Below are 27,341 nucleotides of genomic sequence, written 5' to 3' on the forward strand. Positions count from 1 at the left end.
AATCGATTTTCACGATGTTTGTTGGCAATAGTTTGGACTCCACAGTGTTTGACTTTATTCACCTAATTAATTAAACTTTCATCAGAACACTATAATATTACACAGCAAACATTAAGGAGACCTTAAAGAAACCTCACCGATTTAACTATACATTATACAGGGCCAGCCAAGCTCTTCCTTCAGCAGAAGCTCGCTGGGGTTGGTCCTCCATAATGTATAGTAAAGTCAAGTTGCTGAAACACAACTCTTCTACAACCTCGTCATTAAGTGAATATACCCCAAAGTTAGTATTAATTCTGTACGCTCCCTTTTTGTCTCCACAGAATGTGCTGGCCCTGTATGAATTCAAATGTAATGTAACGTAACTATATATTCAAACATTAAGAGTAGAAGAGACATAAAGCTCAGTTAGTATCCAGAATAATACGGTGTAATAAATGTATAGTAAATATGCGGCTAGCGTGTGGTGTCTGATTACAGCCAGGGCGACACTTTGACCAACATTTACTTTTCATGTTTACCCTTAGTGTTATAAAACACGCTGTTTATTCGCTGGGTGCGGATCACAGATATCCAGCAAATAGATTGGGCTACGACTTCACTGACAGTAATTATTACACTGCTGATAAACGCACATTAGCGACAGGTGCGGATCTTTCCTCCCCAAAGTGTCACTAAACTTTAATAACTTAAAATAATTCCATACCTGACAACACCCTCAAATTCACCAGGAGTGTCTAGTGGCTAATCTCCTAGTTGGGGAAGCTGAAGGCTTAAGATGCACTTTGGCCAAATCAGACACTATGCATGATGCACAAAAACAGTGATGGAAAACGCTGTGATGTCATAGCACTTGTGTAATGCGGGCAGAATGAGATGTGATGGAAACTTCATGATGTAGTCTCGTGTGGCACAACGTATGATATCGTACTACGAGATATTGGAATTTTAGTAAATGTGGAATTTCAGTGGTTGCCTATAGATTAAATAGCTGCGGAAAATGAATGTACACGTTGGTAGCCATAACTGTTAACAATGTCAGATGTCACCACTCTTTTTAAAGATATCCTTAAATGAGTACAGGTGGATCAAGAAGTGCATAGGGAGAAGATCATGCCCGTCTTGCTTTTACCAGAAAGGGAAGAAAGAGGTTACATATCACTTCAGGGAGTTTGGACCCAGAAGAAGAAGACTGGGGGGCCTTGTGTTTCTCTGTAGCCCTTGAATGATACAAGCACCATCACAATCTTCACAACCATGGTTAAAGCGTAACACCTCAGGCATTTAACTTTAAAAAATAGCTGTATTGTTTCAATGGTCCTAGACGTATCCAAGTTGAACACAGCTCCTGGATAATCTCTGTGCTGGGGCATCTACGCAGGGCAAGTCCATTTTCAGATGGGTTGATCCCTGAGGTCAAGGTGGTTTTACCAATTCAAGGGTCAGTCTAAAAATCAATGGTGCATGGTCAGCATTCAGGCAAAAGGTCAGAAATACTGTAAAGAATCAGGAGCCCTGAGATGCCAAACCAGTGCGTAACGAATGAGTCAAATAGGGAAGTAACAAGCCGGGAGTAACAGATGGAACACAATACAAACCACAAATGGTAGAGCCAGGTACAGAAAAAGAACAACATAATAAAGGCAGGGGAGGATGATATGGTTGTTCTCCGCCCATGAGGTTCTTGTTCTAATCCCCTGAGATATTTTGTAAAAATATATCCTTCGGCTAAAACAGTACATGCTGATCACGGGAACGGCCTTAACAACTGCTTGGGCAATGGAATATTTTCTGAAGAATCATTAATGACTTTGGTCAGTTGGCAATGAGTTATCTGAATACTCACTTGGTGACTGTAAATATAATGTCAGAGACGGAAAATAGCAGTCTGAAAATGGCATTTTAATCCCTACGTGTATATTTTAAAATGAGCGTTTAAGCCAATTTTGCATGTAAATTAAGGCCCGCTTTTCTTCCTTTACAGGGAGTAGAAGTTGAGGTATCTGTCACATTTCCTCTACTCAATCTAGCTCAATGACAGCAGGTAGCAGGTACTTAAGCACCTGATTGCACGTGCGCAAGATTGTTCCCATTAACGTCTAAGGGAATTTGACTAGCAAGCTACAAGTCTGACTCCCGCAAGGTCGTGGGTCATAATTCCAAGTCTAGGTAACAATATGAAGCATGTAAGTAGCAAGCGAGACGTTCCTCGACCCCCGGCGGTGCGCATTCCGCCTGCAGGCATGTTCTGAGAAATCCAAAAAATGCGCTCTCAAAGTACAGGCAGTGAGAGTATCTAAGACACAAAAACAATTATACGGCCAGGCTGTTTGTATTATGAATTAACGGCAGTCTAACCTGAATTTGACAATGAAAACATTTTAAGGCATTCGTGCGTGGAACTATTTTTTCTCTGCATGATAGCCGTCTGTTGTCGTTAGATCTGCTTCATCTTCCTTACTGTTTACTTTCTTTGATGACCCTAAAGGGTGTTATGTCAGACATCTCTTAACTATGAAACATTTTGCTGCCGTTTTTGTAGTTTGCTCTAATTTCTGCCAACCGAGTCCACCTGTGCTTCCTATAAGCGCTGTATTAAGCAGTTACGCCCCAGAAAACCCTTTTAAATACTTCCGTGTAGGTGTCACCCAAGCGAAATCGTGATAGCCTCTCCTCTGGCTTTTACTTGAGTCTTTTCTACTTGCATCTATGACAACTGTCTGTTCATTGGATTGTTTCCTGGATTTCAATATGTTATTGCCCAGCACCCAACATCTTATTGTGAGCGTAACGCTAGGGCACCTATTCTATACTGTACAGTTATAATACAGTGTAAATACTCGTGCCAGTTGGTATTTGGTGCCAAAAATTATCATAATGACGTATATCAACTTCAAAGGGGGCACAACAGTACACGAAGAAGAAATAGGGGCTCAAGCTTTAGGGCCCTACATCTAGAGGGCTGAAGGAACCTATGGCACAAACATAGGAGATATTTGTTTCACATGTTTGCTATAAAATATGTTGATCCATAAAGCAGAGGTGATGTTTACATATTCATCAGATTTCTGTAAAAATGGCAGCACTTCTGGTGATATCCTCCGATGGCGGAAATTCACAGGCCTGTGGACCTGCAGACGAAGAAAGAAGACGGAAGACAGAAGAACAAGAAGATGTTAGAGAACAAGCGGACCTTTCAATACCATCAGACCCATTCTGGAATGTATTTAAACCCTCATTAACGTAGTGAAAATTAAATTTGACGCTTCTTTAAGCTCCTAGCATGGAGCTTGCAGTTAGGTAAAGTCGCTCTTAATTAACAATAGAGGGAGGAGAGAGAAGAGGGAAGGGGAAAAAAGAAGGAAATCCCTTAATCCCTCAAATACCACTCTAATTATCAATTATATTTGTATTCTGTCTAATCCAGTGTAGTTTTGATCCTATTAACTCTTCTTTATTGGTGCCTTTAGATTCAATAATATTCATCAGAGATATTTTATATTATATGAACCCAAGATTAGTCCAATCCATACTTAATCTTAATAAATTAGATTCTTCCTATAAAAGGAACTAATGTGTAATTATATGAACTCCAGCGCAGTATAATAACACACAGCGATTCTATTAGGTATTTAATGGTTCTCCCATTAACACTAATCATTCTGTTTATATTCCTTTATAAATCAATAGTTAATATAACATGTTTTAAGCCCACGTAATATAGAAAATAAAATAAAAAAAGGGAAATCCTCCCTATTTACAACCCCTCAATAAATGATTTCTTATTAATCAAGTCATATACTAAATAGTATCAACACCATATCTCTTTTTTAACCAATTTTGTAACTTTTCCAGTGATTCAAAAATTGTTGTGGAGCCCTCGTATGAAACAACTCATTTTGTATATCTGTATTTAATGTTCTGATGTAATCTGTGAATTATTTCCACTATAATGTTATTTAACTTTTGTTCAAAAATGATTATTCCTTTAGCGAATTGCTGTTAATCTCCTCTGCTATCCCTCTTATTCTTAAATGTTGACCATTTTTTTTCTCACCATTTTTCATAAAGTCGCTTCAGATGCAAGAAATGTTTATGACTATCGGTCTTAAATCTGGGTCTCTGAGATTAATTTAAGTAAATATGTAAATGATTCGTTTGTTTTAGAGATCTAAACAAGTCATTCTCTCCTTGAGCAGAATTAGGCCTCTTTATATTCGCAAATTGGAAAATGTTTTAAAAACTTTAATCTCACAGATAAGTTCTTTCAGACCTAATAAATACGCATTGCGAGTTGGCTCAGCACCTTACACAGGTCCTTAAAATAGATTTGAATTGCTTAATTGCAGATATTTCTAGAGTGGCCACCATTATGTATCACGTTATGAAAATAGGCAATTATATAGTTGATAAATTCAAACAGCCTGTATTAAGTCATCTTTGCTAATTATTGTATGTGTTGTTAAGTATAGTAGTGGAAGGATAGTCCGGAACAATAAGTTCAACTCTAATCAAATTGTATCCCCCTTGAGGCGATTGAATTGATTAATTGATTGATTAATTAACTGAATAAAGACAGGCGCTTCTGAGTTAGCCACAATTAGGTGTTGTCACTCCACTTAAATCCTTTAGATTTAAGAATTAGTTGTATATTTAATAATTTAAAAGAAAGGATAACATTCTAATTCCATAATAAACAAAGATCTTTATCCACTCTTCACTATATATTAAACTGTCCGGAACTAGACAAACAGTAAGATATATAACTGCTATAATAGCAAAACTATCCAGAATCCAAAGTGTGCCTCCCATGCCCACTTCCTGACACCTATAATTCAAGTAAGGAGACATTATTGGAGGCCTGTTCCCAGGTAATTGAAAAGAAGCCCGCTGTATCCTAAAAGTAGTTAGTTGGAGAGAATAATCTTCTGCCCTAAATGCGTATTATTTATGTACAGTGTATGCTAATATAAAGTGTACCTGTCATTGGGTAGAAACACTCATTAATCAGTAAATAATAAACTGTGTTTTTGTTTTGTTAACTTTTGCTTTTAATGGCTGTTTTTTAGATGGTATAATTACTCTTCCTTTGCGACTTGGTAAAGTAATTGAGAACAATGCAAAGGAAAAAGAATAACTTGTCTCGTGACCTTTCAGAACAATAAATACACATTGTAGTTCTGTTGGAAACGCACATTAGGATGCTGAAAACTAATGAGTACGGAAATATAGGTCAGGGATGTGGACGTCTCTTTGTTATAATTTTACTCCGTCTTCTGCCACTTGTTAAGTAGGTCACCGTTCATTAGTGAAAGTGAAGGTTATTCATGAACCTCCAAGACAGACGGTGTCTGAATTAAGCTATACGAGTAATTTGTTATGCTCGTAATACCAGCATTTTATCGTGGGAAACTATTTTGAAGATCTAAATCAACTTCCCAGTTAAATCTCCATGATATTTACTAATGGGAGTTGGGTGCGTACAATATTACAGTCACCAACCCGCCAGAGCCTGGATCACGTTGCAGTTAAAGGTGTTCTGTCTCCGAGAGAGCCATGCGATGCTCAACAACCTTGACAATCATCTTAGAGTTGTAAGGGATGCAGTCAAAGTTCATCAATGTCTTTCCCTGTTCATGTGTGCGCCTCCCATGCCCCCTTCTCCATATAGATATTTATGAGTGCTCCTCTCATGCTCCCTTCTCCATATAGATATTTATGAGTGCTCCTCTCATGCTCCCTTCTCCATATAGATATTTATGAGTGCTCCTCCCATGCTCCCTTCTCCATATAGATATTTATGAGTGCTCCTCTCATGCTCCCTTCTCCATATAGATATTTATGAGTGCTCCTCCCATGCTCCCTTCTCCATATAGATATTTATGAGTGCTCCTCCCATGCCCCCTTCTCCATATAGATATTTATGAGTGCTCCTCCCATGCATCCTTCCCCATATACATATTGTTGTTCCTTGCCATGTATCGCACTTCGTTCCTAAGCCTAAAGGATGGGGAGTAATGGCCCAAAATCAGGTGATCTGCAGGGCAAAGGGGTGCAATTGTCCCCTAGACCTCTATCATTTAACCCCTTTGGCCCTCTATGAAAAATCTGTGTCTTTTGTGGGCATTAATTGTAATCTCATATATTGCAACCAGAAGATTAAGTAGAATTTACACCCCGACTAGATCTTTTCTGTGCTCCATGCAAATCTTTTTGTAAAGTGCCTGTGATACAGGGTAGAATAATGTGCATTGGCTGCCAAATACGCATGGAACGGTTATATTCACAGATGATTGATTTATTTTTTGAAAATCACTCCTTTGTTCACCCTTCTCCTGAATGCTATGGTGCAAGCTCAGTCTATACATTACACATTCCAGCCAGTTTCACTATATATATATATATACGGCATTTCTATCTGTGTAATCATTGAAAGTTTTAATGTTGTTGTCAATGTGGTTTGTTAACATTTTTTTTTGTAAATCATAAACCTTCAGTTTTTGCAGTCGGGGGTCAGAATGGAATATTAAATGGGCCTTGTATAATTGTATAATTGTACAGTCTAGATGTAAAAGAGCTGAGCATAGGCCGAATAACAGCAAACAGGCTGGAGAACAGGTAGCAGGACCACAGGGATAATCCGAACATCAGGGTCAGGTCATGCTAGGAGGTCAGCAACAGAGATCAAACAGCCAAGGCGTAGTGAAAGCAATCAACAATGGGTGATCCAAACGAAGGGGAGTGGGTACAGCCAGGAACATGGGTAGCGGGAAGGGGCAGGTAAAGGACAGGTAAATGGCAGGTAACAGAGCACCTGTCTGCAGTGCAGTGATAGTTTCTGGGCGTGCTCTGCCCTTAATTGGGTCGTGGCGCCTGTAAGATGCCCCCATGGGTGGCCGAGTGTCGAGACTGTGGCAAAGCCAAGGGCAGCCTGCAGAGAAGAGGACCAGGACAGCTGGGCCTGAAGCCTCCCTCCACGCAGCCAGGGACATTCCGCGTGTAGCGGGCATAGAAACACCTGCCATTTCGGCCCTGACATTTAATATTATTATAATTATTGTTATTATTATTTTTATACTGCCAACTTATTCCAACGTATTGTACAATGACAATTTACACATATGTGGGTTCAGTGTCGGGTCCTCAAGATAAAGAGTATCTCAGATTAAATTTAACACATAATTATCCAAGGGCATCCAATATCTCTCAATACATTCTTTCCACCTGATCCCCATGTAGACCTAAAGAGAAACAACACAGTATTTTATTTTATGTAAAAGTGGTAGAAGAAAAGTAGTTAATCAGAAGAGCAAATGAATGGGACTCATATCTGGGGACATCTATAGCTTTGGTGACCTGCAAGTGAGGACTGGAGCTAGCTGTATGTAGGATGCCAGACCCTTCATACAACTGAAATGAAAGGAAGTGCAGAGGAGCAAATGCTGCTCTCCTGCCTAAAAATTAAAGCTAATAACCCTGAGCATCGGAGAAGCAGCTCTCAACCCAGATGACTCTTGGTAAAACCCAGCAAGTTTATGGGCATGTCTTGTGTCTGCTTACAAAACAGTTCTAATTCTCCAAACTGACCGTAGTCACATGGTTAGAATTTCCAAAAACATATACGGTAAATTACCAAATTTCCATTTTTTTCTGATGTATTCATTTCACTTTTATTATTTCAATTAAATTAAGTTTTATATAGATTTGTATTCAATTAGGTACGATTGTATCTTTTCTACCAAAGTAATAATCAGTGTCAGCTACCCAGAAGCATTATTTTTTTATAGAGCGTGACATGTTAATAACAATTCATACTGTCATTATTATAATTATAAATTCAACATCTTTTACAGTAAAATAACTACAACTAGAACACAGAAAACATGGAACATCATGCGTTCGGAAATAGATTTTCCAATATGAGAGTAACATAGCAATTTTGTATAAATGTATTTTTCTTTTCTACTCATCCATATGCCTTAATTTTTTTTATAAATCAACAAACAAATAATAATAATTGTGATTTTGCTGGTGACAATCATGCCATACAATGTAAAAAAAAAAAGTTAAAAAAGATACCAACAAAATAAAAAACATACAAAATGAAATACTACATCCCTGATTGGTATTCTATCTCTAATGTTGGTATGTTAAAAGGCTGGTAGTTCCATTTATCCACATCATTATTCCCAAAGCGTGTCTTTAGGCAACGCGCCAGGCATGCAACACCTTTTATAGGTGTCAAAGGAGGAGAGAATATTACAAACGAAATATTGTGTGGCTTTCTCGCGCAAAAATATTCCAGGAAATAGTTAATTATAACTAAATGAGATAATAACTTTATTAAGTTATAAAACTTTATTTATGAGCTCAAGAGAAGCGTGTGTCTTTGCATTCATATCTGACCCGTGCTGAAGCTAAGTTACTTAGCTCCTTTTCATGATGTAATATTTACTTCCAAACTATATTACACTGAAGTAAAATTAGTAAACAGATATAAAGTACGCAGAGGAAGGTGAAATGTGTAAGTGTGTGTGTTAAAGTGAGTGTGTATGTGTAAGTGTGTGATATGGTGAGTGTTTATGTGTTAGTGTGAGCATGTATATATGTATGTGTGTGTGTGGACTCGTGCATGTATTAGTTACCAAGGGACGGGGTAAAGCCCGGCTCCATGACCCGAGAAGTGCCAGCTCTCACCTGAAAGTACCACCACTGAAACTTACAGTTTTTAATTTAATATCGGTCAATAGGGTGATATGACCAAGACTGTGATATTTAGAAGTGCATCTGAGGCAGAGGGGGCGATGTGTCATCTGCAGTCATAAAAAGGAAACCAGACATATAATTATAGCTTTGATTTAATACAAATCTTAAAATTACCATTAACAACTACTCCCTCCTCCTACTTGTATCCTCTGTCTCAGGCACACATATGATTTGAAAACACATACTCATCCTGTGTCACCTTATGCCGTCACGGTTAATGGCGCCATTTGGAATATTATATATTATATTTATTTACAGAGCACCATCAAATTCTGTACTGCCACTCCAACGGGTACAGTGAATGTTAACAATAAAATAAGACATACTGGTACAGAAGGAGAAGAGGAGATGTATAGAATAGTAGAGCATAGGTCAACGTAGGAACATGTATGGTAAGGTCCATCCAAGGGAAAGTCAATAAAGAAGTAAAGAGTTTATTGATGGAAGTGACATCCAGAAACAGAGATGAGGTCTGTGATTTTAGTCCATGAGTCTACTTACCTACTACTAACAATCTACTATCAAGACCTAATTTGCCCGTCTACCGTCCGCACTGCCATAAGCCACAATTCCATGGCATGTTCTACCAAAAGAGAAGGGCCAGCTTATCTCTCACGTATGCATACGAGGCTGATACCAGGTACGTTGACCGTGAACACAGAGAAGAGAAGCTGGTAACCCCCTTGACAATATCTTAAAATACTTCGGAAAGGTTGTTTTTGTTGGGCATGAATCAAATTACTTCTGTAACTTTTGTTTTATCCCGTGGACATCCCCCTCCCGTGTTACCCTTGTACATTTAAATACGGAGCAGGTTTACATCATTAAAAGTAGATGCTATGCATTCCACGTTACTCATCAAAGGATTAAAGGATTTGTATCACTAGCTGTGGGATTGGTTTACAAACCATTATGACATTTTCTTTTTAATTGACAGGGAAAAGGTGAAAGGCGACTAAAGCATCATTGGTCTCGTACGGTAACCATGCAATTTTAACAGTTTAATGGCTGTTTACACCTTTAAGTCTTTATACATTCCCTACATATTATATTACCCTGTTTTTCCAGAGACCTGTTATACTATTTAATATAGTGGTTTTGCTGTTGTACATGTCGATCACAATAAAAGTTATTTCGCAAACAAGCCTTATTGCACACTGCCCTGCCCTACAGAGTGACCTGCCACAGCTTGTATGATTTTATTTTACTGTTGGCAATTAATGTCCATCCGGTAACTCTTTAAATAAATGGCTACTATGGATTTCATCTTCAAGGTGGTGTTAATGTGGCTACTACAAGGTCTGGGCCGGTCATCTGACACACACCAGGCAAATGCCAGGTGGGTCGATGGCTGTCGGCTCCGGATAAACATTCGATCTGCTGCCGGAGGCGCGGTGTGTGGCTGACGGCTGGATATGCAGGACGCATGCTACATGACCGATAAATGTAATGTTTAGCCAAGCTTATCCAGCCGTCGGCCGCACTCACGACATCAGGCGGTCACCGGCCCTAAAGTGCCAGGGCTTCCTCGTAATCGCCACTCCGGCCCTGTCTGCTACTGCTGTGAGAGTCAGCCTTCGGTTCTATAAGTGCCTACAGTGAAAAGATTTAAGGAAGCCACATCTCACCTGGAATAAGAGACACAGCACCCATTTCTTTGTTTATTAACTTTTTTGCACTAAAACATTATCAATGTGCAATAAATCATGAATCTATGAAAGAAAGGGTACAGAATCAGGCAGTGGCGTCGCTACAGGGGGGCAAGGCGGGGGCAATTGCCCCCCCTAGGATATTCCTTGCCCCCCCTGTTTATTTATTCATATTTAGTGTACATGTAATACACAGCGTGTAAAGCGCCGGCACACCGGAGACACAGACGGACCGGCTCTCGCAGTCACATCCACGTTCCCTTTGGAACTGTCAGGCGTTACAATGTATCAGCGGCACTGTAGGCGAGAAACAGACCCGCCCAAGGCGTTGATTGGCTGCTTCCGCTTCTCGAGGTTCCGCGCTGCACGTTGATTGGCTGAGTGTTCGGGCACTCAGTGGGTGTGTTCCGTTCCAGGTGGCAGGTGGCTGAGTGCAGGCAGGGACATTATACAAGCCGAGGTGCAGCGGTCTCACAGACTGACCGCGGGACTGTGTCATCAGCCACAGGGGCCCCTGCCGGACTAATGCTAGCCTGATTACTACACGCACGGGAAGGGTCCGTGTTCTCCCCGCGAGGAAGATGACTGATCCGGGAGCCGGCAGGCTGGACCTGAGCTTCCTAGATGAGGAGGAAGCCGGCAGGATCCTGGATGTACTGGAGAGGGATGAGCAGCTAAGGAAGGCTGAGAGGGAGAGAGTCAGGTAAGAGGGCTGTGGGGGAGGGGAGTCCGGGTCCGGGATGACTCTGGATGTTGTGGACACTGACAGCCAACTTTTAAAGCAACATCTTTGGTGGACTACAACTCCCATGATGCTCAGTCACTGACTGCTGGTAGGTGTGTTCCTTGCCTGGTTGGAGTTACACTCTGATGGGTGTTGTAGTGTTTATATAAGGAACATCAGTTTAACCCATGTGGCGGCTTTTCATGTAACAACCCTGCCCAGGTGTTGGAGCCTACAAAATACCGGGTGGGGGCCCAAAACTGAGTGGGCCAGCAATGTAGACCAGGAAATATAGAGATCTGTACCAGCTGAGTGCAGCCAAATGGTCCTGTGATATAGAGACCCTAAAACATCCAAAGTGCCCTGTGCAAAAAATGCAGACTGCAGGGAATGCGACTGAAAGGAGCACATAAAGGACCGGGTCATGGTGGAAATGCTGCCTGAAGTTCATTAACATCTAGTAATGTAAAAAAAAAAATAAAAAAAAAACCTAGCGATTGAAACGGATCAGAACAGTTCAGGGGCAGTTTCTCCCCTTTGCCCCTGCACACCCTGGTAGATTATATACTGTGGTCCCAGGACGGGGCAGCATCTGGGATTCGTTGCAGCCGCTCTCTGGAACCCGTTCTAATCCCTGCCTGACAGTGGCGTTACTGGAAAATTGCGCGGGGCTGGGTAGTAGTGTCCGGACATGAGTAACCGGCAGGGGAGGTTTGGGGTGCCTGGAGGGTACATATTAAGGAAATATGAGTTCAGAAGTGCTAACTACAGCGCAATCAACTGTAATGATAAAGTAGCTGCTGTGGCCCCAGTTTTATGGCTCTCTGGTGAGCGGATTTAACCCCGCGCACCTGTCAGTGCCTACAACGCCTGTGAATATTCCTATAGTGTTATTATATTTATTATCTTTAGCGATATCCTCTTTCCTGCTCCCGCCTGCACCGGGAGATCCCACGCGATCACGTTTGGTTTTGTGAAAAGGGTTTTATTAACTTTCCTTCTCCGAACCGGTGTGATTAGTGACGGTGCGAAGACAAACCCCCCCACGTAAAAAACATACTGGTTTTATTTTGGCTAAAATGTTCTATGCGATTGGTTCCCCAAGGGCTGGGTGCTCATTTAAATCCAAGGTTTTAGGAAAGTTTTTTTGTCTCCTCCCCCCCCCAGTTTGAGTCTTGTTTTCACTAAAGGGAGAATTTTGTAGGAGGGATGTGGTTTTAGAATAAAAAGCAGCCCTGGAAATCTTTGGACGCCAGCCCCATATATTTTATTGCGTGGTTGAGCTCATGTACCCACATGCCACATGAGGAGCATAACTAGAAACCATATTCTCCTGGTGGGAACATTGCCCCGGGGCAAACCAGCTTCACAAGCGTTATGTCCCACAGTGCCAACTCTGCCCCCCCAACAGCCTGCTGGTGCCAACTCTGCCCCCCCCAACAGCCTGTGCCATATCTGTCTCCCAAAACACCCTGCCTGGGCCATATCTGCCCCCAAGCACATTCATTCACTCTCTCTCGTTCATTCATCCATCCATTCATTCTGATCGAAGTGCTTGGCTCACCCTGCATAATGTATAGCTAAATTTTCTTTGCAGGTTTCTTTTTTTCACATTAAATTTTACATACACAAAGCTAATGCAGCCCTTCTTGCCGCAAACGCTTGCAAGTGTTTGGCCTTCGTAATGAATAAAGACGTGAGGGAGTTAAAACCACAACTGGCTTGCAAATTGTATCTATAGTGAATTAAACAGACCATTAAGGTATGGATCAAAAGGTATACTCTGAGAGGTTTTGTTTTTTTTATACTGAATAATAGGTTTCTACGCCTTGCGTGCACCGTGCACACACCTTTAACACGTTACATGCTGTTGGCATGCAGTCTGCAATTATGTTTAATTTAAAATTCATTTTGCTCAAATAACCTGTTTATGCCTCCAGCCCTATTGCCTGTTCATGGTTCTCCTACTGGAACCGACCCTTAAAATGGACCTCTAATGATTAAAGAGCATTTTAAGTACCTTTCACTTGGCCCTAGTTCTCCCAGAATTAGTCCACATGTATACGCTGTTAAATCTCTAGTAATCGATCCACCCGTTGTACCTGCCCTTCCTATATAATGGACATATCATTTCACGACCAACTTCTAGCGCAGCAAAATCAGTGTTGTGCAACTCCTATGAGTCTCATCCAGCCTCCCTCGGCTTGTGCCTATAACTGCATTTGCCTATTTTTTTTTAATGTATTCGCATTGAACATTTGTAAATTCCGAAGGATTGTGCGGCTGTGTTTTCGTTGTGTGTAATCTTAACACCGGCGATAAACACTTTAGCCGCTGACAGATTTGCAGAGCTGTACAGGCAGTGAAGGCGTGAGCTGGACGCCTTCCCGTGTATGATGTGGCGTGAACGTGCTATTCTAATGAATCGTGCCTGGAAAATATTAGAAAGCACTCGTAGCATTTATTGTTACAGGCTTATCTGCCCCAGCCTCTTGGCTTCAGTCACTTAAGTAAAACGCACGGGTGTTTTTAATAAGTTATCTTTTTAAGCCTAAAGAGCTCACAATTCAGAACTCCGAGAGTCAGGAATTTAAGTAGTGGGAATGATGTTTCTGATGCTGCATTTATTTATGAAAGCAGAGTAGGTGGAACAGCACCTTTAACCCCTGGGTCTTTTCTGTCAGACCATCAGTTATTGTGTTGGACTCTTCTAAGACTGAGGCTCATCTCCCATACAAGTTGTGTAAGTGTATTACTGATGCAGAAAATAGACTGCCGTAGAATGGATTCTAGAAGCTGTCCCAACACTAATTCACGGTATGACCGAAATGATGTGGCTTCCCTTCAAACAGGTGTATAAAATCAAAGCACATAGATAGCTGTCTACAGAGACAAACATTGGCAGTAGAACAGGTCCTACTGAAGAGCTCAGTGACTTCACAGGATGCCACATTTGCCTCAAGTCAGTTCATGAAATATCTGCCCTGCTAGGTCTGCCCCGCTCTACTGTAAGTGCTATTATTGTGAAGCATCAAGGAGTAACCGCTCAGCCACAAAGCAGTTGACCGTCCACACTCACAGCATCACTCAGTAATCAGAGTTCCTCTAGAAGCAACATCGGCCCATGCACCGTGTGTCGGGAGCTTCATTAAATGGTTTTCTGAGCAGCGGCACACAAGCCAAAGATAACTATATGCAATCCCAAACGCCACCGCCATGGGACTCTGGAGCAGAGGAACTGTTCTCTGGAGTGATGAGTCCTGCTTCTGGAAGTCTGATGGACGAATCTGGGTTTAGCAGGTTCCAGGAGAACGCTAACCTACTGGAATGGGTCGTAATATTAACACTACAGCATACAAGACATTTTGGACAGCCCTCTGCTTCCAACTTTGTGGGAACAGTTTGGGGAAGACCCTTTTCTATTCCAGCATGCCTGTGCCCCTGAGCACAAAGCAAGCTCCATAAAGACATGGTTGGATGAGTTTGGTTTCACTATACATTGAGCCAGACATTGATGTGGTGTAGGCCTACCACTTCATTGTCTGGCTTAGTAGTAGGGATGCACCAAAACAAATTCTGGACTGAAACCAAAAATGCAGCATTTACCTGGCCTAAACCGAATATGACCCCCCCACCATAAAAAAAAAAAAAAATCTAACACTTTTATTTAAAGTAAGTAACACACTAAAATAGGGCAAAAAAATTAAATAACAATATTAATATATTAATAACATATATATATATATATATATATATTAACAGCAATCACACTCCTATCATGCCCAGGGAGGAGTGTGATTGGTGTCAGCAATTATATATATATATATATATATATATATATATATATATATATTGTTCTCATGTGAACTCAGCACTGGAGGCATAGAATCAGACATACAAATCCCGTGTTTGCAAGTATACAATAATGATGTATGGAAACATAGCATTGCAGTTATAGATCAACTGGAAATCACATTAAAAACTCAGCAATAATGGTAGAGATAAAACTACAGGCATAGATGATAGGTCGCAGAACCCAAAGCCAGCCCTGGAGTCCACACTGCCCACATAGAACCTGACCAGCACCCAGATTACACACATAGGACCTGCCATCTTTGTCCCCAAACAGCCCGGCCTGTGCCATCTTTGTCCCATAACCACCCTGCCTGTGAATGGGCAAAAATAGATAGGCCAGGAGGTTGCGCATGTGCTGTTTGTCCAAGTGGTCCTTCATCTGTACTCTTATGTACACCAGAGCCAGCTCCGCCAATGCACACTGTTTGCAGCCACCAAATGCAAGTCAGGTTCATACTTTTTCCTGGGTTGTATTGGCAATGAAAACTATGTATCTTCAGCAACTAGAACATCAGCGGGCTTTTCAGTCCTCCATTCATCAAAATCCATGGAAATTCTGTCCCGTAACATGCTGCTGGATGTGGGTATTCATCGGTACAGTGCTGCTGTTGCTGGTTGTGGTGGTTCTGCAATGCAAACTTTAGATCCGGATCTCTTCCTGAGCCCCAGGATACATCTGTTTTATATAAAAGGTGCAGAAGGCAGCGTAAGGTGGACCTCCTCCATTGAAAGTATTGGTCCAAAATTATTTTCCTTGTGTATTCCTACATCAAAGTAGCGATGGCACCAATCGAATCCGTAAAGATCAGCGTACAGCTTTGGTCAATGTTTCTAAACCACTTGCGTGTGGATTACACAAGCCTTTGTGTCACGCTCCGATAACGTTTACTGGCACTGTGTAATTATATTAATTCTTCTATAAACCAAGGCTATATATTTTGCATATTAAAGGATAAGTTTCAAAGGTAATCGTGTTTTTTTGTGATCTGCTGCCTCTACACGAATGCTATGTGAAAAACTGAAAGAATCTGATTACATCTGCAGAAGTCAGGCAGTCATAGGTAACAACGGTTCCTGACGCTTATGAAGGTAGTGATAAAAACACATTGCAGTGATGAGAGCTGTATTAAACACTCAGTAGAAAGAAGGAATTGGAACAGATGTGTCTATTCTGATTTATAAGTTCAATAACTTCTGGAGAAGCTCTCTCAAACACATTTCCCAACTTTGGGAGGGAAATTCAGGGACATCGCCTGAGCAGAGGGTGTCGCTTACACTTAAGATGTTTTCTTACTGATTTCTACCTCTGCTGGGAGTTGGCAAGTCCCCTCCCAATGATTGATGGTGTCTGGCCTGAGGATCTGGAGAATCCTTCTGATGGATCTGTTGATGGAGATCTGGACCTTTCTGATGGTTGTTTTGTTTGTGCTTCATGCAGTAGGACTGACTTGACCAGGACTGACTAGAGTTAAATGGTCAAATCTTTGTCGTCTTCAGCTGTTAGAAGGCTCTTTCTTTGCCAATCCTTGCCTTGACATCTTCATCAGTGCCACCCTACTGGTCGATGATGCTTCCCAGATAGGTGAGGGTCTGCGTTTTTCCCAGGGGGCTTCCATTCAGTGTGACTGGGTCATTGCTGATGGAGTTTATCTTGAAGATCTTGGTCTTGTGGATGTTGAGAGCAACCTGTCATAACATGACTGTGCTATGTTGTCTTCTCTTGTGTCTGCTGTTTGCTGTGTAAAAGGAGTGCAAGGTCATCTGCAAAGTCCAGGTGATCATGGATTCAGTTTCAGCGCTTGTGGGTGGATGTCTTCATAATCTAATCAATGGCAAGGAGGAAGAGAAACTGTGACAGCAAGCATCCTTGTCTGACTCTGGTTCGCACCTGTCTGTGAGTTGTCCTCCATGGATCACTGCAGGACATTCTGTTGTGTAGTTTCTTGATCAGGGTGACCAACTTGGCGGGGATGCCATATTGTCGAAGGAGCTTCCAAGGGGTCTCTCATAAGTTAATGTACAATGAGGCGTTCCACTCCAAGGACTGCTTGATTGCGATGCAGAGCATTGCTATGTGTGCTAGAATTGCATAGAGGATTTGACAAGCCTAAGGCTTATCACAATGCATAGCCATTCACCCCCAAATTCATGAGGAGGGATGGGGCAGGTTCATCCTGGTCGCCTTAAGAGTTAGGAAGACCAAGATCAGGATTTTTTTAAATTTTTTCATAAAAAATCAATCACAGGATCACATGCAATAAATGACAATTCCGTTTTTTGCGAACGCTAAGCTGTTAAAATCCAAAAGTGTGCTTGTTGAGTTTGTATTTTTTTTTTTTTTTTTTTTTTTTTTAGTAACAGATATGAACCATTTATGTTTAAAATAGAAATGTTTGTAATGTGTGCTTTCTGGTTCTGGTATGCAGAGTATTTTCTTCACTTCTGGGTAGAATATCATACCTCCCAACCATTACGGGACAGTCCCTTTGAGCTGCCCTACGGTCCCACTTTTGCAGCTAGGGGTTTGTTAGATGATAAGATCTCCTCTGACCGGCCCACCGAGCTGTAAAATCAATTGAGATCTGTGCCTTTTGTGCCACGGACCTCCATCACAGCTCCCACGTGGCCTCCTCACTGTGCTTTCACGCTGTGCGTTCTCCTTCACTGCATCGCGAGGTGGTAAGGAAAGTGCGTGGTCCAGCTCTGGGTCCCACTCCTAACCTCACCCCACCTGCAGCAGTTTTGCTTTCTCTAGCAGCTATTGAGGCCCAAACCCCAGCATGTTGCATTTTGCAAAAATCGAATTTGGAAATGGTGATGCACATCATTTATATTTAACCCTGTAACTACCAAAATAAATGGAAATAATCAGGACAAATACCTAAATACATTTTATTTGTTTATTTTTTCATTTGTACTTTTTATAGGCAAAACTCAAAAAGTTGGCTTTTTTTTCTTAATTTTTCCAAATTGTTTTTCATGCAAAATGATGGTTTATGTATATACTTATTATTAAAAAAAACAAAAAAACATAGTTGTCCTGAAAAAACAGTATGTAATTTTATGGAGTACACTGAATGAGTTAATGGGAAGTCAGTTGAATAAAGGTATAGCAAAAAAACACACTTTTTGGTTTTGTAAAACATTGTAAAAGAACCCTGGTCCTTCAGGGGATAATGCATAAAACTTTTAACATGTAAGATATGGACAAAGTTTTTTTTGGTTTGTTTGGCTTTTTGCTATAGTTACATTTTGGTCACATCCTTGGAAATAGATGACACACAGAAACCTCTATATTTATTTCAGGACATGTTGAGCCATTCATAGTGGAAAGGATTAGGATGGACCTCATGGTGCCTGAGCAGGAAGAGCCACCCAAGATATCACACGACTGACAACAATGGCGGCCTCCAAGTCTGCAGTTTATCGGAGCCAAGCTTTGTCAGTTCTAGACTCCATTTCTGTACAAAACCCCATTTAGCGTTTTGACATAGGACGGGTCTATCTTATTTTTGGTGTAGCTCTGTAGTTGTGCAGAACTTTAAAAACAAATTCTCTACATACCCGTGTTAGGTATTATTCTCCCTAGCAGTGTTGCTGAAATATGAACCAATGTTTAGGGTGAACCTTTCCCCCCCCCTCCCCAAACACTATTTGAGACAGGTTTTACGAGCATTAATTAAATAGCATGGGGAAGAAAGAAATAGAAGAGGTGTGAAACATTTAACTTCATGAGTACAGTAAAGGAGTGGAAATGTTTGAACCAGGGGTTCGTAATCTAAAATTAGAGGGACAGAGGCATAGATGTGATGTTAATAAGTTTTACTTTACTGAGATGGTGGTAGATAAATGGAACAGCCAACCATCGGTGGTAGAGGCTAAAACAGTGATAGAATGTAAACCTGCATGGGGTAGGCATATGGTTATCAACAAAAATGGGAAGACATTTACGGGGATCAGGTTGGGTTCGTTAAGGGTAGACAGTCCAGCAGGAACTCAAGGAAAACTGACTTAATAAAATATGTAACAGTCTGTAGAATTCCAATGATTGTACGCTCACTCGATTCTGAGAAAGCATTCAAAAAAGTTCTAATCCTGTTATTACTCTGTACACCGTACCTTCTGCCACAGTAGTATCTTATATTAAATCTATATGGAGATGATATTGTCAGGGCTGCAACAGCTAATCGATAAAATCAATAATGAAAATCGTTGCCAATGAATTTCATTATCGATAAGTTGAATCGGTTTTTTATCAATTATAAAATGAGGGTTTTTTCAGAGCAAATGCTCTGAAAAACACCCCTCGTTTTATAATCAGTTTGTGACTCACAGCAGCAGCAGCTCCTACTTACCAGTCCCTTCCTGCAAGCACTGCCGGAGAAGGAAAGGGGCGGGGCCAAACGGCAGTGACTGCAGGGAGGGACAGGGATGAAAGTGGCGGGGCCAAATGGCTGGCTCCGTCCATTTCTTTAGTATCCACATGGCTGTGACAATCATCTAACTGTAAGAATAAAAATAATATTTGGGCTGCTGAAAGTTAGTGAAGGTGGGGGTTAATTTAGGGGCAGTTATAGTTAATGGGGTGTTTTGGGTTGATTTAGGGGCAGTTGTGGTTGATGGGGTCTTCAGGGTTAATTTAGGGGCAGTTGTTGATGGGGTCTTCAGGGTTAATTTAGGGGCAGTTGTGGTTGATGGGGTCTTCTCTTCAGGATTAATTTAATGATGAGGACTGAGGGTTAATTTAATTAATTGAATAAAGTTAACTTAAGGTGCAGTTAGAGGTAAAAGGGGGCAACCTAAGGGGAATCTTACCTGGGGGGGCAGTGTGGCATGTCTGGGGGGGCAGTATGGCATGTGGCATGTCTGGGAGGGCAATGTGGCATGTCTGGGGGGCAGTGTGGCAAGCCTGAGCTCAAATGTGCATAACTGGGGGACAGGCTGGGAAATAAAAACAAGAAATGCATTTTATCAAAGTTTTTTTTATTCTGCCATTTGTTTTTAACATCCTACATTACTTTATAAAATTATTTTAAATAAATTAAAAATGTACATTTTTTTTTATCCAAAAAATAATCGGCCAACTAATTGATTATGAAAATAATCGTTAGTTGCAGCCCTAGATATTTTGTTAACGCTAACAGACCTCTCTTAGTAATGAAAGAAATTGATAAATATGGAAAACTTTACAAATTAAATATTGGAAAATTCAGGCAATAGCGCTGGGTTTAAGTCTGGAATGACAGATATATTTAAGGGATAACCACCAAGGGTATTTATTATTTGGGGGTATGAATTCCCCCTTAGATTGAAGAAATGTTAACTTTAAATTCTTCTTCTTTCTCTCGGATTTGTTCGGATATTTAGGGATTTGGAAAGGCTTACGTGTATCGTGGATGGGTAGGATGAATTCTGTAAGGACATACATCTATCCGAGTGATATCTATTTCTAAAGCCCGGATCAAACAATTTCAGATAGAGTTTAAAAAATTTAAATGGGTGGACGAGAAATGTATTGTATAAAAGAAGAAAGAGGGTTTTCCCAATCTGTTTAACTATGCTCAGGCGAGTATGCTGTCACATGTACATAAGTTTCCACTAAACTGTATGATGTTATGCTTGCGTAGCGAGTGGCCCGGAATATCCAGCACTTGTATGGTTTGCCAAAACGCCAGTCTGTGTCTGTCCGATGAGGTTGAGCGGAACCAATGGGTCCGTATCTTTGCTATTCTGTGTGGTTGGCAGCACTGATTGGTCCTTGTGCTTGGTAACCAGTTGGGTAGAGAACAGTGATTGGCTCTTACCCTTGGCAACCAGTGGTTGAGGAGGTAATCCTCTATACCTATGCTTGGGATTCAGTAGGGTAGGGCAACCTGATTGGTCCTAATCCTTTGGTATCCAGTTGGGTAGGGGGCAGCAGTCCGTTTCATGGCCAAACTAAGTCATCATACAAGGTTCACGCTATTTTATTCTTCTCTGAACGAGTTAGGATGCGTGTGGCTGAAAAGGGTATTCCCAAAACATTTACGTAACATTGTATCCTCTCTGCGACTGAGTAAACATTGCAATGAAGAAGAGTCTGTGATTTTCTGCGCATGCTAATGAGCCGTTTATGGTTCTGTAACACTCATACCCAGCAACCATTCTGCGCTTCTAGACAAACGGGATATGGGTCCAAAAGAAAATCTATCTCTCCTAAAAAAGGGACATTTGGGAGGTATGCAAGAATTTAAAAACAGCTAAAGGCGAAATCGGCAAGAGGTCAGTTGCTTGCTTAGTAAATCATACTCATAACAGAAGAATTATTAAGTAAAACCCCTAAAACCTGGCTTATGGTATGTTAAAAATGTTACCAAGCATATAGGCAGCTTTTAACTCTATTGATCTCTGCAATCGTGAAATAGGTCCTTCAGAGGTATTATGGGGCTCCCAAGGATTCTAGCACCTTGTTTTTACCTGCTAAGTAATATAACCACATACACGTGGGCAACAATACACCACAAGAATAAGATAATGCCAGTTTTGCCACATACAGACACAGAGTTTAGCTTTCGTGCGAATATCTCTTAACAATTATACTGATTTCCCCACAAGAATTTCAAAGAGTGAATTTAGTTATCATATAGCTGTTACTGCATCAGTTCCGATAGAAAGGATTCTGGTTACTTTGTTTTTTAAATACAGGGCCGGACTGGCCATCTGGCCCACTCGCAAATGCCAGGTAGACCCCTAGTCGATGGACCCACACTCGCAGCCACCACCTATAAGATGAAGATGAGCCTTCTGCCACCTGCTGGGGAGGATTAACAAACTGCTTCATGGACGCATTGCTTAGCAAAGAAAGAACGTAAAGTGTCATCTGATGAAGATCCTGTTTCCGTTGACACATCGATCAAAAGAAGAGCTTGATATAAAAAACCAGAACCAAACACTTTGCCTGTTGTAGTAAATTATGTCAAAGCGTTTATGTGACAAGTCAACACTCCTCCCTTAACAAAACGACACGGCAGGTGTGGGCTAGTGGTATTTCCTGCCCAACTGGAGCTCCATATTATTCCGTGACTCATGCGTGTTTGTGAATCAGCACCCGTGCCCATCCTACACCGAAGGATTTAACTTTCACCCCTATCAGGCTAGTTAGGAATCAAACACTTGTATTTACATTATTCTATTCAGAGGATGGTTCTGCAAGAATAGTGTAACCGGCTTCCATGTGTATCACATTCAAACCAATACATTGTAAACATATATAGCACTATAATACAAGCTGAAGCTCAGGGTCCCCGTTAGGGTACGATGTTGAGAGATTTAAAGAGACTCTCCTTTTGTGAGTTCTTTAATTTGCATTAAACCTGCAGAAGAAGATAGAAATACTTACCTTACAGAGAAGCTGCAGCTCCACAGCTCTAGAAGATTACCCCGTCTGACTGGCTGACCCAGCACTGAAGCTGACTTCTGGCACCCTGGTCCTCCCCAGTAACTGACATATACACTGGCACACATGTTTACACACACTTATACTTACACACATGCTATCATGCACTTCCTCTAACACACACTTACACATATTCATTCAAGCATACTGTACATACATACATACATACTCCCTCCCCTACCCCTTGCCGGGTGCCTTCTTTCTAGTGGCTCACACGCATTGTGCAAGCAGCCTCACTATTACCAAGGGGACGTGCAACATCGTGGTTCACGACCCACCATGTTCCCATCTCCGTGAGTGGGCTGGCCACATCTCACTGCATGATATAAGGATCTTAAATCAAAGACTGAATTTTATATGGCCTACCTTAGGTTTTTTTAAGGATAGGAAAGGTGCATTCTGCCCCGCATTACAAATATACATTTTTAGACTCCAAACATCACCTAGAGATGGGGGGGCTGTTAATGGTCTTCTTGAAGCAAGTAAATCGGTATTGTTTTGTAATTTCTTAATAAGCAATGTGTGACCCTCCCATATCCTGCACGAGAAAGCTGCGTTTACGACTGTTAGTGCTGTTTGGTTAGACACGGACAATTTATTTTCCTTTTTTCCTGACATGTGAGCTGTGACATTTGCAGGCTAAATAAGATGAATCTGGAAGATCTAATCAAGCATTGAGCGATATTTCAAGAACGTGAAGAATCTAAAGGTTTTGTTCTGCCTGCACAGGGATATTTAATACCTGCGTGCAGCTTTTTGTATGATGCAGGTAAACAGAGGCCATTGACTTTTTTTTGCTAATTTATACCCAGAATGTGGATCCGGCTTACAACCTCCTCTGGGAAATCGGGGCATTGGCCGACCGTCAACTGGGAGAAGCAGTTTTTATCTGAGAGAATGTATGAACATTCAAATTTTACTGGATAAAACACACAAAATGACTCATTTGGGTAAAACCTCAGTTAAGGATTAACTCCACTGACCAGACTTTACTTGAATCCCTTGCACTCCCTAAGGAACACATATCTTCACCAGTATACAAGTAGCCTGCTTGTTAATGTGCAGCGTTGTCGGCCCCTTGGACCCCGCTACCGGTATCTCACCTATGCACTGGCGCACACATGTACACACACTTACAGTCATGCGTCCACACACATATTTACTCTAACATTCCTCTCGCCCCTCACCAGCAGCTTTTGTTTTGGCTGCTTACACACCGCTCCAGCAGCCTCGCTGTGTTCCTGCCTCCCAGGTCGGGAGAAATGGCATTTTGTGTAGGGATGGTGTGGCAAGTCTTTGTGAAGAATCTTGGATAGGTGCGGGAAGCAATTGCTCCGACCCGCCCCCCTCCCCAGCCTCAGTGCCCCTACAGTCATCTCTTAGCTAAATACAAATGTTATTCTATCAAAGTAGAAAACTTTACATAAGATCCTGCATGAATATGAAAACAAACAATCCAAAAGATCAAATAATAGAATGCTCCTCAATATCCAAAGATAAATTGGTAACCTCTCTCTTAAGCAGGTAAAACTGTCGTCTAGCTGTTTGTCTTTCTTCTGAACTCTATCGGGTCTGACTAATGTGGGTGCACACAAAGTAATTGCTCCCGGCCCCCATGTGAGGGGCCCATACCTTTTAATACATCCTGCAAAGGGCCATTGTGGTCTCCTTCAACGCAGCACTGGCAATGATGCTTCCTCACTGACGCAGAAAAGTGCCGCCATTTCTGGTTGTGTAGGACACTGAGGGAGCTATAGGCCACAGGACTTACAGCTGCCCTACTGACACTGTGCACTGGGAAGTGACGTCCATTCCGGGCACTCTGTAAAATGACAGCGCTTCTGGCTATGGAGGATGCCCGGGAGGCAAGCAATGGATCAGGCAAGTACTTCGCAGGAGAGGAAGCAAGAAGGGCCCTTTCTGTCTGACTGTTCATGGGCCTCAAGTGGCCTAATTTGGCCTTAGTTAACCTTGTCCATATACACGTAATGAGCGCAATTACACACTGATGAGTTTTCTTCAGTAAAAGAGGCTTTTTCAAAGCATATAATCTTTACCGTGATAGTATAGTTTTACCGTCTACATGATTGGTTAGAAAATCAAAACGTATATAAAAAAGTTATCACTGGTAATAAATAATTAGGTCCACAAAATAAAAAAATAAAAAGTCCACAAAATAAAAAAATAAAAAGTCCACAAAATAATATAGATAAATATTCATACAGAAAGAGAGTTTATTTAGACCACAGAGGTTAAATGGTTTAAGTAGGGACCACATCCCAATTTTTCTTTTACTGGTGCTCCGAATTAAAAGATTTTTTTTCAAGTGTACCCCAAGTATTGGTTTCTAGTGCAGACTGCACCCTAATGTCCGTTACGTTCCAGATCTCCCCTAACATGCAAATAAATAGAGCAACAAACAAAACATTTGAGTTTTACATTGATAATTTTATTTTATTGTCCTCAATCACAGAGTTGAGTAAACTAACATTATGTAGGAATTGCTACTGTCATTTTTGTTGGAATTTTTCACTATATAGTTTTAATTCTCTAGGTTGTAAGCTTGCGGGCCGGGGCCACTTTATCTAATGTATCGATTTGTATTCGTCTGTCGGTTCTAGTGCTGTAAGAAGCTCTGTGTAAATTGTTGGAGCTCTATGAATAAAAGATAATGTCGTGGAAACGGATTATAACTTGTTAAACACTGCCCCCTGTGGCTACACTTGGCATTACCAAAGCCACCCCAGCAAAAGACCTCATTGACTCTTAGCTGTTGATCAAGACACACTGGATCTTCATTAAGCTGGTGTATCCCTCCTGGACTATGCTTATTATTTTATTTAACAATTTGTTATTCCCCTGTAATTCTCTTCATAGCGCTATCATACACCTGTCACAAAGCTGTGATTCAGAATATATGAGTTCTGCATAGGACAACCACTTCTTCTGCAACAAAGAAAGTGCTGTTACATTGTATCTATCGGAGTGGAGCAAGCGATTCTGTCCCCGATACACAGAGGGAGACCATCTAATCTCCTGTGCGTTTTACTTTACTGAGCTAATGGTAGATAAATGAAACAGCCTCCCATCAGAGGTGGTAGAGGGTAACACAGTAAGAGAAATCTTACATGGGATAGGCATAAAGCTATTCTGAATCTAAAAATTCTATGTTTCTATGCATCGACAGGAAATTAGTGCATGATTTATTATCATGAGATTTATTGTATGCTAGAATATTCAGTGCCGCTATTACAATAAGGGGAGAAAAAATTATAGTATTAAAATAAGTATACAAAATAAATAATAATATAGAAACCTAGACGCATAGAACTTGACAGTAGATAAGAGCGGCTCAGCCCGTCTAGTATGACCGTTTTATATGAGCACACATAACAGATACTGCTACAGAAGAAGTGGGACCTGCTCATACAAGCCTACAGTCTACTCCCCTCGCGCAGTGTGAATACCAGCTCTGCAGGGATGCAATGCTATGTCCTGCAGCATCATTACAGCTGGGAACCAAATCCAAGATCTCCACCTGGGGGAAGCAAGTGATTAATAACTATTGACACTTGCAGGACCATTGCCAAGTACACACAAGGTTACATGGGGTTATTAGACACCCCAACCATCATCATTACTAAATAACTTTGGAAGGAGGATTTGCCCCCCCCCCCACAGGCACCAGTGCTCCAATATGTAGGGCCACAGTGGCTACTAGGTCTCTAATCCTCTCTTTCAGTGGCCCAGAGGGGGATGTTCCCTGGCCAAGACTGGAAGTGGATCTTCTAGGACCCCCAGAAGAAGGGATCCACTGAAGTCTTCAAGTGCGGGATGGCAGCCAAAAGACACAGCCCCCCCCTAAAGCGCAATAACTCAGATTGTAGAGGGGGCAGTGTGCTTCAGCTCTGGAGCTGCAGCTTCTCCTAACCCCTTAAGGACAATGGGCGGTCCCTAAACCCATTGAAAACTATGCATTTTGAGCCTGTACATGTACGGGCTTTGTCATTAAGGGGTTAAAGGCAGATATGTATGTGTGTTTGTTGTATTTAAGTTAAATAATGCATACAGTATTACAGCACTCACAAAATACTTTAATACGCATTTATCATTAGTGGGGTTGCATGGGACAGTAAACTGTTGCTTTGGATGAGGATTTCTCTCCATGGGTCAGATTCTGAAATAAACATTTTTCCCTTTTGTTCTTTATATCTGTTTCTGTTTATTCAGTAAGGGTTAGTATTCTGTTAACAAAATACAATTATCCAAGGCTATACAACGTTGGTGTTATCAAGGATTTACAAATGTGACTTTGAAATTCTTCTAATCTGTTCCAATAACTGTGGTTAATGATTTGATCATTTGCGTTTCAGTACCTTTTTAGTCACTTTTTATAACCAAAAGAACAGCACACAAAAAACTGGATAGACTTGCTTTGGAGACTTTCATTATTGTCAATACTTTGGTTTTCAAATAAATTGGGTGTGGATTCCACACGCCTGAGAGCTTAAGGCTATAGACATTTCTCTTCATATAAACCAGAAAGTAATTTGCACAGTAATAGCATTAAACGTAACAGTAGATGTTCAGAAATAAGTATATTCCCTTAAACATTAATAATTACACTTAGACTTAAGTCTTTTTTTTTAACCTTGATTACTATGTTACTGTGTAATTCCAGAGCTGGGTTACATGCTAACATGGAGAAAAATTAACTATTTACCATCAGGGCCGTAGGAAGGGTGAGGCGAGAGGGGGGCGCACAGCCGCCCGATCAGCAGCTTCAGGACTGGTTGGGGAGATCGCGGATCTCTCTAACCAGCCCAACATTAAGGTTGCCATTCAAACGCATTGGGCACACTGGGCAGGGGCATAGTGTTCTAGGAGCCCTGTGGTGAATCACATTGCTGCA

The 27,341-nt window shown here is 41.3% G+C and overlaps 1 protein-coding gene across 1 annotated transcript in view; it reads left to right on the forward strand.

Moving 5' to 3' along the window:
• The first annotated feature begins 10,884 nt into the window (after nucleotides 1–10,884).
• The window catches only part of EXPH5 (exophilin 5), a 39,678-nt gene continuing 23,221 nt past the window's right edge, over nucleotides 10,885–27,341 (forward strand). Inside the window, exon 1 of the mRNA XM_053456083.1 lies at nucleotides 10,885–11,118. Coding sequence (XP_053312058.1) covers nucleotides 10,997–11,118 — 122 coding nt within the window. The 5' untranslated portion in view covers nucleotides 10,885–10,996. The remainder of the gene's footprint in view (nucleotides 11,119–27,341) is intronic.

The sequence above is a fragment of the Spea bombifrons genome, chromosome 2 (genome assembly GCF_027358695.1).
Source record: "Spea bombifrons isolate aSpeBom1 chromosome 2, aSpeBom1.2.pri, whole genome shotgun sequence".
Taxonomy (NCBI): Eukaryota; Metazoa; Chordata; class Amphibia; order Anura; family Pelobatidae; genus Spea; species Spea bombifrons.